Source organism: Epinephelus lanceolatus, chromosome 19, assembly GCF_041903045.1.
Source record: "Epinephelus lanceolatus isolate andai-2023 chromosome 19, ASM4190304v1, whole genome shotgun sequence".
NCBI classification, from domain to species: Eukaryota; Metazoa; Chordata; class Actinopteri; order Perciformes; family Serranidae; genus Epinephelus; species Epinephelus lanceolatus.
Window position 1 is genome coordinate 2941855 of NC_135752.1, and position 18687 is coordinate 2960541.

The window sequence follows — 18687 nt, forward strand, 5'->3', positions numbered from 1 at the left end:
TTGTACCTGTTTTTTTTTACGTAGCACGTGTCCATTGTGATGTGTAGCCCATTTTAGAGCACTGGTTATTCGTATCTGGTAATCTTGAAAAGTCTATCTGAAACAAGGTGATCTAACTGAATGTTACTTTGATAAACTAGCATAAAAGTAAGATGGATTATCTGATCCTAGAAAGCAAAACATGAGACTCATCCTGATCCAGATTTAATGTTTTGAACGAGAGAATATCAGAGCTGGTATACTAGTAGTTCTGATTTGATTTCTTGTGTCTCCAGGTAACTGCGCACACTACCAGAAGGGAGGGTGGTGGTATAACGCCTGTGCTCATTCCAACCTTAATGGTGTGTGGTACCGCAATGGGCATTACCGCAGCCGTAACCAGGATGGGGTATACTGGGCCGAGTTCAGAGGAGGAGCTTATTCTCTGAAGAAAGTGACCATGATGATACGACCCAATGCCAACACCTTCCATTAACACTTAAAAAAAAAATCTCACAGGGGTTTCCATTTCTTTATTCCAAAAAGTATGAATTCTTAATTTTAAATGTCAGTCTTTGTTTTTAGTTTTTGTTTTGTTTGTTTTTGCTATTGGTTGATTTATGCTGATAATATAGCTTGAAATTGCAAAGGCTCATGCTGTAATGCAATAGGAGCTGTGCAGCATTTTGTTATTTTATTCATCCTACAGGCATAGATTTTTGCTTTTTTTATTATTATTAATAATAATAATAATGATACATTATGTCCCCCAGGATTTATGCTTGGTCCGGGTGGGGTGGGACAGGAGGTTGGCATCAGCAGAGCGGAGTGTGCAGGTGGGAGCGTGATGATGGAGGAACTCAGACAGGTAGGGTGGGGCCTGGTTATTGAGGGCTTTGTATGTTATGAGGAGGATTTTTAAGTGGATTCTCTGGGGGATGGGGAGCCAGTGGAGCTTATGGAGAATGGGGGTGAGGAGGTCATGGGTGAGAGAGTGGGTGAGTAGCCGAGCAGCAGAGTTCTGCATATACTGGAGCTTATTGAGGGTTTTTGAAGATGAGCCATAGAGTAGACTGTTGCAGTAGTCCAGACAGAAGGTGATGAAGGCGTGGATGAGGGTTTCTGCAGCTGAGGAGGAAAGGGATAGATGGAGGCGGGCGATACTCTTGAGGTGAAAGATGGCTGTTTTGGCTATGTGTTTAATGTGCTGGTCGAAGGAGAGGGATTGATCGAGAATAACGCCAAGATTTCGGATGTGAGGGGAGGTGGATACTGCGGAGCCGTCGATGTTGAGGGTAAAGTTATGGGTCAAATCAACATTGCACACAAATCAACAAAAGCACAGACAAACATACATTAAGTGAATGTAATATCTCACGTGTTCTGCCCTGTGTGGGCTTTTGGAGATTTTGTTGATAACCTGATTTTGATGATGTGCATATCAAAGACTTCTACATACAATACAATATAAAATTTACAAAAGAATTTCTTTATCTGTTATGTGCTGAATGAAATCACATTGCAAAGACAAAGAAATTTACACCAATCAGCCAGAAAATAAAACCAATGACAGGTGAAGTGAATAACTTTGACTATTTTGTTCCAATGCATTGTTCTGCCCCCCCAGTGTGCTGCTTTTTTTCTGCTGGGAGGACATTGCCATTGGGGAGTACTGTTGCCATGAGGAGGGGTAATTGGTCTGCAGCGGTGTTTGAGTGGGTGGAACATGTCAGGTGGTATCCACATGAATGCCAGAAGCCAGGGTTTCCCAGCAGAACAATGCATTGGAATAACATAATCAGTCATTCACTTCACCTGTCTGTTGTTTTAATGTTTTGGCTGATCGGTGTATATCCAAAAATCAAAAATGTCTGCTGGCAAAAAACTGGCACTTCAGATAATTACTAGTGCTTATATTATATTCTGTAAGTATGATATATAGAAGGATCAGTTCTTGTAGAGGTAAAAATCGGCGCCTGGAAGTGGGCCTGTAGGCTCCCAACCTTGTCCTCCACTTGACTTCGTCAATCTGGTACCTTGGATTCAGCTAAGTAATACTCAAAGAAACACTGGAGACAGGCAGAATCTGATGCAATTGAGTTTAATGTGTTCACAAGCTTTAACACATACAACTCATCGAGTCACACTCCGGAGCAGGACTGAAATCACTTTCAGTGCGTCTGCTTTTATGCTGGATGGATTAGCAGAAGAAGGTGGAGACTCTCTTTAGTCTCCACCTTCTTCTGCTAATCCATCCCTCTTCAATGTAAAGCTATTGGTGGCAACCTTTTTCTTTTTGTCCAATTGTGAACAGGCCCGTTTTTAATGGTGTATTGCTTTCGATTTGAGCCTGGAAGTTCCCAAATTTTCCACCCTTAGCTTCAGATTTGCTTTGTAGTACAAACATTTGAATGTGTGTGTGTGCTATCATTATACAGAGCATAATAGGTTATGTTCTGTGGCGTGTCTACAATGTTAACTCATAACTCTAATTTATGAATACTTTAACATGTATAACAATGCTTTAACACATATAGATGCATTTCAATCAGTTTTATAAGAACTTATGCATAAAACATGATTACATGATGGTTATAAGGCTTTGTTTCTTGATCAATTTATGTATTATAACACTTTTACTGGATTAGGGATTAATTTTTACACTACATTCTACAGAACATTCATTCATTCATTCATCTTCTAACTGCTTCATCCTCTTAAGGGTCGCGGGGGGGGGCTGGAGCCTATCCCAGCTGACATCATGCGAGAGGCAGGGTTCACCCTGGACAGGTTGCCAGACTATCACAGGGCTGACACATAGAGACAAACAACCATTCACACTCACATTCACACCTACGGACAATTTAGAGTTATCAATTAACCTAGTCCCCAATCTGCATGTCTTTGGACTGTGGGAGGAAGCTGGAGTGCCCGGAGAGAACCCACGCTGACACGGGGAGAACATGCAAACCCCGCACAGAAGGGCTCCCACACCCGGGATTGAACCGGCAACCCTCTTGCTGTGAGGAGACAGTGCTAACCACCACACCACCGTGCCGCCCGTTCTACAGAACATAAACTGGTTATTTATTTTTGTAACAATTTCCTAAAAGATTGCAGTAAATCTGTCTAATTTGTCAGGATATTCTACTTGTCAAGTCCTTTGTCTCTTAATGTCATCCAATATTTGGGTTTGATAATAGTTCAGTGAGGTTTAGAGGTGCTGGTAGGTGTATTTTTTTAAACTCTGGGCAGAACCAGGTTAGCTGTTTCCCTGATTTCCAGTCTGTATGCAGAGCTATTTAACCATATCCTGACTCAGCTGTGTACTCCTTCAACTATTCTTCAAAGTTACCAGCACCAAGGTAACAAGATCCACCACACATGGATATTGTGAAATAGATTAAAGCCTTTAAATGTAGACAGGATTCACAAAAATACTTTTCACAAATAGACCATTATTGCAGGATTTCCAGGTTAAAGCAGCTTCTCTATATTCAAACAGTAACCAGCAGTTCAGTGTGGACAACTCAGTTATTCCCTCCACCCTCAAAAGATTTTCTGGTCTGTTGAAAGGAGCAATTACTAGGCTATATTAGTGTGCAGATACTACCAGATATTCTGTGTGTAAATTAATTTTTAATTAATTGTAATTAATTTTTAATTAATTTTTTTAAATAATTAATTTTTATAGTCTATATGTTGTCAATCTTGCAATAAACTATGTATGACTGTTTCCAGTGATCTCATTTCAATCAGTTCTATTCTTTAATGATACATTTAATACCTGAAACACTAAGAAATTCCTCCAGCCTCCTCCTTCTTTCTCAGGTAGGTAACCTCAACAATTCCATCACTCCAATCACCCAAAATCAAAGCCCTCGAGCCCTTCACACATTTAGACTACAATCACAGGTCCAATTAACAGAGATGAGGGAGTACTGTGATATCATGAGCTCCATCGACATAGACCCTACGCCTTACCCTATGCCACAGTCTGACATGCATCTCCCCAGAAATGTAAGCTGAAACCATTTCCCTCAGCTTTTATTTACTTAAATTTTACAGAGGATTTATACTTTGGGATTTACCTCGGCTTCATATAGGCAGAGGAAATCTCTGCTCATTGCAAGGCTAATTTATACAATGTAAAATGATTAAAGTTGGTTTTGGGTGTGTTCCGAATCAACTAAATTTAACAGCACTTCACAGGAACCCCGCCGTCGACTAGTGTTTTGGAGGTGTAACTGCAGGCTGACACAGACACAACACTGCACAAGTATAAATGCTTACAACAGCGTGGGCCATGTGCATAGGCTACAGTGTAGGGTCTGCTGCCCCCAAGAAGAATGACAAAACTGCACTGAAAGAAACAACACTGGATGTGTGTTTGAGCAAGGAAAGGACTGACTCGCTTGCGAAAATCCACGAGGCAAGTTTTGCAACAATGGGGGCTGGCTCCACAGCACTATCAAAGGAATCTTCACCATCAGACCTGCTTCTTGCCATCACAAACTTAGACAAAAAAACTAGAAGCAAAGTTTTCAGTCTTTCATCTCAAATTCAAAATCTTAAGTCAGATGTTACAGAGACCAGAGAATGTGTCCTGTCACTTGAAACTGGTGTTAACAACCACGACACCCGGCTAGATGAGTTCTGCTGTAGCTCCCTTAAGTCCGAAGATAAACACCTGAAACCCAAACTAGAAGACCTAGATCCTAATCCAGATCCAGATTACACAACATCCGAATTGTCGGGATTCCCGAGGGTGTCAAGAGAGGGCGAACTACAGAGTAGAGGGCTGCACTGGGATTGGGTCCCGCGAGACCCTACCCAAATCTTGCGGGAGTGGGCGGTTTGAACTTTGCTGCGGGCGGGAATGGGCGGCTAAAAAAAACACTGCGGGATTGGGATATAGTCTATAGCGACAGAATGGAGTTAACAAATGTTGTGGAAAAGAAGCTCAAACAAGGTCTGAAGGCGCACTGAGCCCTCTACTTCCCAGCAATGTTTCTTATTCAGATCTCTCTTAGAAAAGAGACCTTAACCTCAATCACTGCGTGATTATATAAAGGTAGAAAAATAAATAAAATACAGAGGAGGAGAATAGAATATGAAACAGCCTTTATATCATTAAAAACTAAATGAAAACAAAGAAATAGGAGCACTATTCCTGACCAGTGCGTCAAAAGACATGCAGGCCTGGGAAACGAAACAAACAACCCCATGAATCTCTTTATTAATAGATAACTATAAAATGACTGTTTTCTCCTGTGGGACGGGAGAAGACACAAAATCAATGCATCTCTATTATTGTGCGGGCATAAATTCTCAGAGTTTTGTGGGAGCGGGTGGGAGTGGACATACACATTGTGGGAGTGGGCAGGAGTGTAACACATATGTTGCAGTTGTGGGCAGTAATGGTCAGAAATTCAGCTGGAGCGGGCAGGAGCGGGATGAAGAAAACAGTCCTGCACAGGGCTCTACTACAGAGTTTATTACAGAGCTGATACAGTCTCTACTGGGAAGGGAACACTTTAGCATGGAGTGTATAGTTGACTGTGCGGTCTCTTGCCGCCAGACATGCCAACGGTGTCCCTTCGAGAACTCTCATCGCCAGGCTACACTACCCACAATATCAGGACCTCGTCTTGAGGCTGGCCCGCAAGAATCATCCCATCTACTACAACAACAAAAAGATCCCCTTTTTTCAAGACCTGACCCAAGAGACCATGGACCAATGTAAACAATTCAACACCGCCAAGGAAAGATATAAAACGTCTAGAATTTGCAATGGCTTTCTGCATCCAGCTCGCTTTAGGATGATGGTGGATGGCACATCACACACATTTACCAACCCAGATGACGCTTAACTTTTCTTCGCCGCACACCATGAGTCTCCACAGTAGTCACTAGACTGCACCTGCAGGCTTCATGTTGGGCAGAATGTTGTACATTCAGACAATCTGTTACTTTATCTGTATTCATTGATAGGGTACAAAATGGTGAGCTGGAATGTTTGGACCATTAAATGAAACATGCAAAAGTTTTCTCACATTTAAAGCTCTGTCAGCAGATATACTGTTTCTACAAGAAATGCATGTGAAACACCTATTAAAGGATAAACTAAAGGTCAGCTGGATCGAACAGATTTACCAGTCTAACTTCAATGCAAAAACAAGGGGTGTGGCAATAATGTTAAGGAAAAATATCCCCTTTATTCACTCATCTACAATATCTGATCCTGAAGGGAGGTTTCTTATTGTATCTGGCTCTTTGAACTCCGTACCAATTACACTTGTGAATCTATATAGCCCCAACTTTGATGATCCCTTTTTTTTTTCCAAAAGGTTTTCAATGCCATACCAAACTTTTCAGACAATATTATGATTGGTGCAGACTTTAAACAATTGATCCTCTCTTAGATAAACAATTTACAAAAATGCTTCAACAATCAAACTCTAGCATTCACCTAAAAACATATATGGAGGCTTTGTCATCCAACAGACAGGGATTATTCATTTTTCTGTCCAGCTCACAAAATGTACTCTTGTATAGATAACTTTCTCCTTGATTCAAAACTGATTTCGGTAGTTGATAAAATAATGTACCACTCTATTCTGATATCTGACCACGCCCAACTATCCATGATGATAAAGTTAGGCGAAGATAGACAATGGCATTTTGACGCAATGCTGTTACAAGATGCGAAGTTTAAAAAACACCTGGACAAACACATTATGCATTCCCTTTCTGAAAATGATACTGGCAATGTCAATGATTCGATCTTATGGGAATCTCTGAAGGTAGTTATGAGGAGTTACATAATCTAATTTGCAGCCAACAAAAAGAAAACAGATGACAGTCATCCTAAAGAACTGATTATGGATATTGCAAAACTCAAAACCTTATATAAAGCAAATCCTTCTGACGCAACTTTGGAGGCAATTACCAAAATGAAATTTGAACACAATACCATCCTAACAAAATGTGTTGGCTCTATTCTCTACAACACACAACAAAAATATTTTGGGTTTGGAGATAAGCCACACAGCCTGTTGGCCGGACAGCTAAGATACAAGCCTCCCGTGCCATTAACAAAGTCAGAGATAAAAATGGCAAATTGAAAACATCCCCAGATTCTACCAAGAATTATACAAATCTAAATGTACTGTTGACTCAGACAGTATTAACAAGTTTCTAGCAAACTGCAAGCTTCCCACATTAGACACCAGGGAAGTGCAGACTCTAGATCCTGAGCTTACTCTAGAGGAGATTAAGGGCTCTAGTTTCCCGGCGCAGCGCAGGGTGGCGAACCCCGTGCAGAGCTAGTTTCGAGCAGCGCAACCCGAGGCGTGCTCAGTTTGGTAGTTTGGCAGACCCAGGTGCGCTGAGATGGGTGTGGCGGCGCAGCAGGGGGAGGTGTCGACAGATCCAGCTTGGCGCAGTGACAGTTTCGTGCCAAAAGGCTTAACCAAAAAAGCAACTCTTCATCTATTCATCACCAAACTTTGTTTCAATTAGGATCTGCATTAATTTTAACTAAATTTCAGTGCTCTTCCTTGGTGGCAAGCGTTTTAAAGCAGGGTTCAAGCTCATAAAAAATGTTCATCCTCATCAAGAGGTTTGTTGACAGCTGCCAGGAGTTCTCTTTGGTATCCTTACAGCCTTGGGTGCACCAGGTGGATGATGTGCTGGCTTGTGGAGCACCTCAGACCCTGGTGGCTGATGTTGTAGGGCATGCAGGAGATGGCTCCAAACTCTCAACAAGAAGGTCATCTTCCTGACAGAATAATGCAAACAAGTGTAAAAACACTGCAGAAAGTCACAGTCCCTTTTCAAAATAGGCATTTTGACATGTCATCACAGAATAAACCCAGCTGAAATTAAGCACATCAGTGGTGGTATAGTGCATACTACCCTACTGATGTAGCTGTAACACACCAAAATAGGATGGAAGCGAAACAAATTTACATCTGTGTTCACACAGCCAAAATGATTGATGTATAAAGGACCCTTCTGACTTTGACCTCACTACCAGACTTCCTAACAGGTCCCTGAGAATTGCTTCACCTACCTCAACTTGTGACACCATAGGGAGTAGGAGAGACTCAACAGTACAATCCTGGCTGCCTAGATCAAATGAGAAGTTGGAGGTTGTTGGTCTCTCCTTAATGTGTGGCTCAAGGAATGATATAATAGCCATAAAATTCCACCTTTTCTGGCTGCCCCCTTCTGCTCCACTCCCTTTTTCTTTCTCTGCCCTCTTTTCTTTCAAATACTTGTCTCTCAGATATTTCCATTTCCATCTGCACTCCTCCTCTAACGAAACAAGGTAAAAAAAAAAAAAAAAAAGAAAAAGAAAAGAAAAGAAAAAAGAAGCTAGCTAGCTGATAGCTAGTGATGGCCGAAGAGTAACACCTCCTATGTGAAAAATGCACTTTTTTGAGAAAACTTGTTTCTTGCAGAATGCTATTTGTTAAGGATATCCAATAGATAATACACTGTTTTGGGACTATATTACTATATTATGTGTTGACAATACCAACTAGGTATTAGTGCCTTGCAAAGTGAAGATAGAAGTTTTTCCCCCACTTTCCCTGGATCATTTTGCAGATAGGAGGTTTTATGCTTTGGCCATATGTCCTACAGCTTGTCGAGGGATACATTAAAAGTGAACTAACATTCACGTAGCACATAGCTATCAACTGCATGCAACCCAACTGTTATGTAATTTGTTAATGAAGTCTATGTATGAAAACTACTTACCCAAAATTTCAAGTACTGCACTTCCATGTGCTTCCATGTTTGCTGTTTTCTGTTGAGATCATGGTTACTGCAGTCTGTAAAGTCGTAAAGCTCTGGGTGTCCAGCAACGGCTACCACCAGTTTCTCTTCCATTGTTTGCCAGCTGTAAACTTGTTGTCATAACCACCACAGAAGGCCCGCCTCTCGAATCATCCAATTGGACAATGGGGAAAAGGGAGAGATCATGTGAGCCGTTTTTCCGCTCGGAGTTTACGTTTTTTCAACTCGAGGCGTTCAGAGCGCTACGGGCAAAAATGCTAGGCACTTGGAGCGCAGAAGAATGAGGCGCATCACAATGCAAAAACCACAAGCAAAAAGCTTCATCTTCATTAAAATCAATGACAAAAAAGCGCCCCAGCTGCTAAAAATGTGTCCTGTGTTATCAGGGCCTTAAAATTAGGTCACAGAGAGCCGGTATCAATCCATCCTGAGCTTCAGTTTTGACACGCTCTTCTTCCCACATTTGCCAGGTGATAGCCAATCAGAAAGTTTGTTACATCCTATGTCTAATTTACAGTGTTTTACTTCATTTTACCAGCACAAGGCCCAAAGAATCATGAAAAGTCCAAATGAAGAAATTATTCAATTTAAATAGCATATATGAAAAGGAAAAACAGGGGACTGGACTTGCAAATAAGAAAGGAAATTGTGCTTTTAAGTGCCTGATTCAAATCTGTATTCTTAATTCAGTGTGTGAATCCAGTAATTTCTCTTTTGAATCTGCAACAGATTTTTGAATGCCATCATTTATATGTAAATTAATTAGTTTTTTATGATTCTTTTTGTTGCCCATTAAATGATCACACAATAAATTGCCTGAGTACAATACATTAATTTATTCTATTTATTTATGATTAAAAATAAATTGTAAACAAGTGCATTTATGCCCATTTTTATGGTAAAGTCAGAATTAATAAAATGGTATATCACCATTTCCGTAACACTTGTGGTTCTGCATATTAAAGGGCACTGTGCTGCTTTGTTTCAAATGTAATGGTAAAAATCAACACAAGTCTACATTATAAAATTATATAATAACATGTTGCATGAAGCAATAAATTGAACAGAAAGAAATATGCTTCTCTCAGGGTATTTGGGCAACTGTTAAAGGCGTTCAACAACACCTAGATTAACATCATGGACCATGCAGCTGAACACTCCAAGCCTATAACAAAGTTCAACACATCTTCAAAGTGAAATCCCAATGAGAATGTCTCTGTGATGCTGCAATGTAGAATCACAACGAGAATGTTGTGTAAGGTGTTCAGGGGCTTGGAAAGCACTGGCTTGAAGAGGATTAAAAGCAGGGTGTGTTGAAAAGATATTGAGGCACAGATGGAGGACTTACCAAGGTAAGGAATACAGGGCACCATCTTCAGAGAGCGGATGTATTCTCTCATGCGGGTGTAGTTCTCTTCCTTGGATGTCAGATAGTTAAGTTTCTCAAATGTCGCCTTGTCTTTACGACTAATCAACTACAACAGAGAGAACAGATTACACACATTTAATTAGTCCTTCTCGTTTAGAACATATTACGTGAATGGAAACTATGGCAAACACACAACAATTACATCATGATGTCTTACACAAACAACAGGGTGCGTGTGTCCCAAAACCCTTATTGTAATATTAAAATTTTTACGGATTGTTTGAGCTACAGAATAATTTACAAAGGAATATACTTACTGATAATTTGTCAAGAGACATATATCAGCGGTTTTTCTGTCTTTATGTCTGCTGTAGACTGCAGTATCGGCTAATGAGGCACTTTGTAAAGTGAGTCAGAGGTCTGCATCCTGAGTAATTCAAACTAATTTGGCAAACTCTGGTTTTCTTTCTTACCAATATGTGACTCAATACTTTTCTGCAGGCCCAAACAAAATCCTGAGTGGTATTGGTTTTCACAAACTATACAAAACAAAATAAAAGGTGAAAAATAAATGAATGGGTGAATTAGACCTATGTCCACAAACAAAACATGTCAAAGTCTTTTATGTTGTAGGATGAGCATCTGCTTTCAGGAACTATGAAACAAATGCCACGGTAAATAAAAAACACCACCAATGCCACCCCATTATGAAAAATACATAGATAGATATACACTTCAGCAGGCCTCCAAGAATGATAAAAACCAAAAAATCAAACAATAAAATGGTCAGGCTCCGTCATATCTTAGAGAGCTCATAGTGCCCTATTATCCCACCAGAACACTGCGCTCTGAGAATGCGGGGTTACTCATGGTCCTTAAAGTCTCCAAATGTAGATCATCCTTCAGCTATCAGGCTCCTCTCCTGTGGCCCTGAAGGACTGCTTCGAGACCACTGTGTGGGAGGTACTTAGCAATTCCCATGGGGAGGACACTGACAGACTGACACCATGCATTACGGATTATATTAACTTCTGTGTGGAAAGCACCGTACCCACCAGGACTGTACGCTGCTTCTCCAACACCAAACCCTGGATTACTCCAGATATAAAAGCTCTCCTGAAGGAGAAGCGGAGAGCTTTTAACTCTGGAAATAAGGAGGAACTGAAGGCCATGTAGAAGGAGCTACGAAGAAACATCACTCTGGGAAAGGAAGGATATTAAAGGAAGATGGAGGAACAGCTGCAGCAGAGTGATGTCAGCGGAGTCTGGAGAGGTCTGAAGACCATCTCAGGACACAAACAACCGGACTCCCAGGCCAGAGGCGACCAGCAGTGGGTGAATGATCTGAATCTGTTCTTCAATAGATTTGATCAGCCTGCCCCTCCCCTGGCCCAGACATCACGGCTGCAACCCCCCTCATCCTCACCTTCACTTTCCCCCCCACCTACACTCCTGGCACACTGCTTAGACACCTCCCCCACCCCCGCTCCCCCGGACATCTCACCATCCCCCACCCCTCCACCCACCTCATCACCTCCACCCCCCAGCACACAGCCCCCCTGCTCCAGCTTGTCCTTCACTACCTGTCAGGTGAGAGATCAGCTGAGGAGGATAAAGACGAGGAAGGCTGCGGGTCCAGACGGCATCAGCTCCAGGCTCCTGAAGTCCTGCGCAGACCAACTGTGTGGGATAGTTGAAACCATCTTCAACCTGAGCGTGAGGCTGGGGAGAGTACCACAGCTGTGGAAGACATCCTGCATGGTACCAGTGCCCAAGACTCCGCACCCCAAGGACTTCAGCAGCTTCAGACCGGTGGCATTAACATCACACCTCATGAAGACTCTGGAGTGCCTGGTCCTGTCTCGTCTCCGCCCAGCAGTAGGCCCTTCAATGGACCCGCTGCAGTTTGCCTACCAGCCTTCTTCCTGCATAAGGCTCTTTCTCACCTGGAGAAGCCCGGAAGCTCTGTGAGAATCATGTTCTTTGACTTCTCCAGCGCTTTCAACACCATACAGCCTGCGCTTCTGAGGGACAAACTGGAGCACAGAGGGGTGGCTAATCACCTCACATCCTGGATCCCAGGATTGTGTATCGGACTTGGTTGTCTGCAGTACGGGGGCCCTGCAGGGGACGGTGCTGGCACCGTTCCTCTTCACCCTCTACACTGTAGACTTTTCATACCACACCACCACCTGTCATCTGCAGAAGTTCTCCGCCATAGTCGGCCTCATCACAGATGGGGACGACAGGGAGAACAGAGAACTGAACCAGGACTTTGTGGACTGGTGTCTGAGGCACCACCTTCAGATCAACGCGGGGAAAACCAAAGAGCTGGTGGTGGATTTCCGCAGGCGCAGACTCCTCCCCCCAACACCGGTGAACATCCCGGGAAAGGACATTGAGATGGTGACATCTTATAAGTACCTGGGTGTTCAGCTTAACAATAAACTGGACTGGACTAATCACATAACAGCACTATACAGGAAAGGCCAAAGCAGACTTAACTCCTGAGGCGGCTCTTTTGGTCTTTTGGAGTGCAGGGGGCGCTCCTGAAGACCTTCTTTGACACTGTGGTGGCATCAGCCATCTTTTACGGAGTGGTCTGCTGGGGGAGCAGCGTCTCGGCTGCAGATAGGAAGAGACTGGACAAGCTGATCAAGAAGGCCAGCTCTGTCCTGGGATGCTCTCTGGACTCTGTGCAGGTGGTGGGAGAAAGGAGGATGACAGCCAAGTTGTCATCTCTGAGGACTAATGACTCCCATCCTCTGCAGGAGGAGATAAAAGCTCTGGAGAGCTCCTTCAGCGATAGACTGATTCACCCAAAGTGTGTGAAGGAACGCTATCGCAGGTCCTTCCTGCCTGCTGCTGTCAGACTACATAACCAGCACTGCTCACAGTAAACTGCACCATGGACACTTTAGGGACACTATGGACACTTTATAAACACCACAATAAGCATTGCTGTCCCCCATGTTGTTTATTTGCACATACAATATTCACTTTGCACTAAATATGTTCACTTTAATCCATTGCTCACTTTTTATACACTGCTCATCATTATTATTATTATTATTATTATTATTATTATTATTAGTATTATTATTACTGTTTCTTGTATTTTTTGTACTTTTTCTGCATGCCTAGTTTTTTAAGTTTTTAAATGTTAAAATCTTTAATCTGAATCTTTCCCCTTGACTGCTGTAACACTGGAATTTCTCAATTCTGGGATCAATAAAGGAGTATCTTATCTTATCTCTTATCTTATCCACTCCTCCCAGTCATAGTTATACCCAAATTCCTCGAGGCAGCAGCCGAGGAGGGGGAGTTGCAGCCATTGTTAACTCCAGTCTACCAATCAGCCCTAAACCTAAACTAGATTATAATTCATTTGAAAGCCTCGTCCTTAGTCTTTTACATCCAACCTGGAAAACCTCACAGCCACTTCTTTTTGTTATAGTGTATCGTGCTCCTGGCCCATATTCTGATTTTTTCAGAGTTTTTATCCAGTTTAGTTCTTAAATCAGATAAAGTTATTATTGTCAGCGATTTCAATATTTGTGTTGACGCTGATAATGACTCCCTCACAACTGCGTTTATCAGATTATTGGACATAAACACAATCTTTCCACAGAATCCCTCTCTATCAGATCACTATTTAATAACTTTTGATTTCTTTCTACTTGATTACACACCACTCAGCAACAGTTACTATACTAGGTGTTTACCAGATAGTGCTGTAGCAAAATTTAAGGAAATGATTCCACCGGCTTTAAATTTAATACCATGTCCCTCAGTAACAGAGGTTTCCTGTACCGACTTTAACCTCTCCCAAATTGATTATCTTGTCGATAGTGCTGCAGACTCGCTGTGAACAACACTCGACTCAGTGGCACCTCTTAAAAAGAAGTTAACGAAGCAAAGAAAGTTTGCTCCTTGGTATAACTCCCAAACCCAAAAATTAAAACAAATATTGCAAAAAAATGAAAGGAACTGGCGATTAACCAAACTGGAAGAATCTCGTTTAATCTGGGCAGACAGTCTCAAAACATATAGGAGGGCCCTCCGCAATGCCAGAGCAAACTATTACTCATCATTAATCAAGGAAAATAAGAACCCCAGGTTTCTTTTCAGCACTGTAGCCAGGCTGACAGAAAGTCACAGCTCTATTGAGTCTTGTATTCCTTTAGCCCTTAGCAGTAATCATTTTATGAGCTTATTTAATGACAAAATTCTAACTATTTGAGGGAAAATTCATGACCTCTTGTCCTCAGACAGCAGTGGTGTGCACAGGGGGGCAGGGTCTGGGAGCCAAAACGCACGCTAAAGTGCCCTCTTTGGAGCCAAAAAACACACTAAACTGCCCTCTTGGCTGGTTAAAACATGATAAACTGCCCTCTTGGGTAGTAAAAATGCATGCTAAAGTGCTCTCCTGGTTGGCAAAACACACTAAACTGCCTTCTTGGGTGGAAAAACACACTAAACTCCCCTCTTGGCTGGTTAAAACATGATAAACTGCCCTCTTGGGTGGTAAAAACTAGGGATGGGTCACGATTTTCGAATAGTCATTTTATTTTTGAAAAATCGATTTTTAAATGCGATTACTATTCGCCGTCTTATTTCCTCTCTTTATCTGACGTGCAATTCAGCTCCTAACTGCACGAGGGCAGTATAGGATTGCTACAGTGGTGTGAGATGGGCTACCAGCTAGTTTGATGCTCTTCTACAAACAGGAGAAACATGCAGAGACTACTACTCCGCGAGGAATGTCCGCAGTCATTCGGGCTTTCATAGTTGAGCGCACTTCTGCGTTGTAGTTTCCTGTAAAAATGTCCGGGAAAAATCCCCGCGATGTGAAAAATACATGCCGAGCAGTCACTGGTGCGAGGAGCTTTGCATGCACAGGGCTTGCGGATGTATTCGAAAAATTGTCAAATAGTTGCCACGATTTTCGAATAGTGTTTTTGCTTGTGCTGCCCATCCCTAGTAAAAACATTACTGTTGCAATGACCTTTATGTTGGGCCCTTTTTTGATAGAATACAGGAAATGGCATCTACTTAATTGAAAATGTTCTGGGGGAGGACCCCAAGACCCCCCCAGGGTTTTATTTCTTTCTTACATCCATGTCACTGTGTGTTCTTTACAGTCCAACGTTGAATCTACACAGTTCTCGTGGATGCTGATCCTAACTACAAACTAACTTGAATAGTCTGTCTAGTTTGTCTGTTTTAAGGCTATATAATGTGACATTTGTATAACATATAAACATGTCTAAAGTGCCCTCGAAAACACGCGGAACTTAGTGCCCTCTTCAGTGGCGAGAACGCGCTGTATGTGCCCTTTTTGTTCTTTTCGCCCCTGCCCTTCAAAAAGTCTGTGCACGCCACTGTCAGACAGTACCTATCAGCCCTCAAACACAGCTGTAAGAACTGATATATGTTTAGATAGCTTCTCCCAGATTACTCTTCAACAAATGACCTCAATGATTTCTTCATCCAAGTCATCAACGTGTCTCTTAGACCCCATCCCAACTAGGCTACTTAAGGAAGTCTAATCTTTAGTTAACACTTACATATGAGACATGATCAATATATCTCTATTAAAGCAACACTTACCTTTCTGGAAATTTTACGTTTTTCTTTGTTTAGGTTAAAATGTTATTGATAAGCTGATGGCACACTAAAATGTAAGTGAATTCCACCAGAGATAAAAACTCCTAATTATACCATTCTCATATGGTTCTAAGAAAACTCAGATCAATCATTGCATTCAGACTGAATGCCCCCCGTGGAGGCCTCGGACCAGTGGCAACTGCTGTAAGACTGCAAAGGAAGCTCAGCTTCCCCTAAAATGTCAAAAAATAAGTGGTCAAATATGTACTGTTGTGTTTACATTTCATTGACTAAATATGCGCTAGAACGTGTTCAACTTTTGTTCAGAATCTGCTACTTATCACAGGTCACTGACGCGACTTTCTTCTCATTCATTCCCACAGCGTCACAGTGCGTTAAACAGTGGAAGCTCAGCGTACAAAGACTTAAATGGGGAAGCATAGAGTGGGTTGTTCCACTGCAGCGAAACTAGACAGTCATTGGATAAATGCTCGGTTTTGTCCCGCCCATCGGACGCTCAGCGTCTCTGGGGGTCTATGGGGCAGTGGGCTGGCCTCGGCTGGCCTGGATGCTGGGCTTCTGCATGATGATTGGATGATCTGTCTGAGGCTGAATCCCTTTTTGATTGACAGCGAAATGAGCGAATCAGCGATCTTGAAATATAAACCACCACCGGAACATTTTTCAAGTTTCATTCCGTTGTTCCGAGTTGATCTGGAGACTTTTCCAATCCTCTTAGTGACTTTTTCTTTGTTAAAAACGACTAGCGACAAATCTAGCATCTTTTTTTGTTAATGGAGACTGTACTCGTGTTTGGAGACTCTGACTTCTGTCGCTCTGCAGTTACTGTCCCCAACGAGCAGCGAGTGCTGCTGTGAGCCCCTCCACCGTCCCAAAGCACTCACAGGCGGTCACACAAGCCTCGCGCAGCAGCCACAGAGGGTAGAATTAATATATAAATAAACGGACACATTTTATGATGTAGGCCGAAAATGAGCTTCCCCTCCTTGAAAGACCAGCAGTCGCCGCTGCCATTTTACTGCCATAAAATGATTTGTGATATTGGGCTTTATAAAGTTGGTTGGTTGGTTGGTTGGCTGGTTGGTTGGCTCTGGTTTCGAGCGATGGTGAAGACTGATGCAGCTTCATCCTGAGCTAAAAAGGGACGAGATGGTCGCAGAGTTTCTGCTGGACAGGTATTTTTTAAGTTTGAATCAACATGGCTCTGCGTGACCAATGCTTGGGACAGCCTCTGTGTACACCAGCGAAGTAAACACCGTGCAACAAGAAGTAAATTCTTCAGTGCAATACAGTCATGAGTTTCTAACATAAATTAGAAACCGCTGCAGAGATCTAATGCTATAACCAAGAGAGCTCAGGATGTGTAGCAAGCTCGGCCTGCCATGTCGAGCTAGCCCTGAGATGACTTTGGTTTCGCTTGGAGCTGTTACGACGTGGAGATGCCGGCAGCGCTGTGACAGGACGCGGAAGCGCGGAGGGGTTGGCTTTTGGCTAAGAGCTAATCCCATCAAACCAGCTGTTCCCAGCGGCTTTCTGGCGAACTTCAGCTCGCTAGACATGAAAATGGATTGCATCAGACTATGGAGATCCACTCACCGAGGATGAATGTCCTATAATACACCGAGCACCTTCTCTCCTCTCTCTCTCTCCTTTGCTAACATTCATGTTCTGTTACTGCATCTCACTAACTCGGCTTCTTTTCCAGAGCCTTTGTGCTCCACTGTCTGGCAGGTTACCTTGTATCGCCTCTGTGCCTGGATCATGTGATGTGGTTGTGCTGCTGCCGTGGTCCTGCCTGATGCCGCCTACTGCTGCTGTTATTATTAGTTATACTTCTACTGTTATTATACACCTATGATTATTATTGTCACATACACTATATATTAACATATACTTACAACATATTGTACCACAATAGCCGTAATTGTTATTATAATATTATTACTTAAATTAATGCTGTTGTAAGCTACTGTCATTACTGTCAGTCCTGCATCTCTCTCTGTTCCGTCTCTCTTTATGTCTCATTTCGTCATATTATACTGTACATTTATTATGTTGATCTGTTCTGTACGACATCTATTGCATGACTGTCTGTCCTGGACTGGAAGAGGGATCCCTCCTCAGTTGCTCTTACTGAGGTTTCTACCATTTTCTTCCCCAGTTAAAGGTTTTTTGGGGGGGGAGATTTTCCTTATCTGCTGTGAGGGTCCAAAGGACAGAGGGATGTCGTATGCTGTAAAGCTCTCTGAGGCAAATTGTGATTTGTGTTATTGGGATTTAGAAATAAAATTGAATTGAAACTGAATTGAATACCAAATCTCGCATCCACATTTCCCTCACTCTTCCTCGCGTTTCCTTGCGAAATATGTCTTTAGAGAAATGAGACGTCTTTTCCCCTGAAGCGTCACATGAAGCGTCATCTTTTGTGATGACAACTGCAGCTGATCACAGCTGGATCAACTTTCAAGAGGCTTTATATACAGCTATAGAAACTGAATGGAGCTTGTGTCTGCACACATAATGTTATATATACATATATAACGATAAAGATACAGATGAAGTTATGAGTTACTGAGCAGCAGTGTTTTCTCTCTGTCCAACAATCATCTGCACATGAACAACAACCTGCTTTCTGTATTTATAATCCATACTGCGTCCTGCTCAGAGTCACACTATGGGTCCTATTTAGATGGTCTAAAACGCGAAGCGCCAGGCGTGCGGCGCATGGGCGTGTCCCAGTCACTTGCTAGTTAGACAGCGCATTTTTAGACTGTGCGCCATGGCAGAGAGTCTAAAAGGGTTGGACTTACTCTGTGAATTAGTCATGGGTGTGTTTTGGCCATATCATTCAATAAGCCAATCAGAGCGTCACCTCTCATTCCCTTTAAAAGAGGCGCATG

General features: G+C 42.4%; 2 protein-coding genes across 8 annotated transcripts in view; one reads left to right on the forward strand and one right to left on the reverse strand.

Annotated features, from left to right (window-relative positions):
• The window catches only part of LOC117269612 (angiopoietin-related protein 2-like), an 86037-nt gene extending 84463 nt beyond the window's left edge, over positions 1-1574 (forward strand). The window contains exon 5 of the mRNA XM_033646773.2: positions 276-1574. Coding sequence (XP_033502664.1) covers positions 276-475 — 200 coding nt within the window. The 3' untranslated portion in view covers positions 476-1574. The remainder of the gene's footprint in view (positions 1-275) is intronic.
• The window catches only part of LOC117269845 (ras-specific guanine nucleotide-releasing factor RalGPS1), a 345328-nt gene that overhangs the window by 235272 nt on the left and 91369 nt on the right, over positions 1-18687 (reverse strand). For all 7 annotated transcript variants that reach the window (XR_013488122.1, XR_013488120.1, XR_013488121.1 and 4 more), the window contains one exon: positions 10136-10262. Coding sequence is in view for 4 of the 7 variants with exons in the window: in XM_078161979.1 (XP_078018105.1) it covers positions 10136-10262 (127 nt within the window). In the remaining 3 variants the exon portion in view is untranslated. The remainder of the gene's footprint in view (positions 1-10135; positions 10263-18687) is intronic.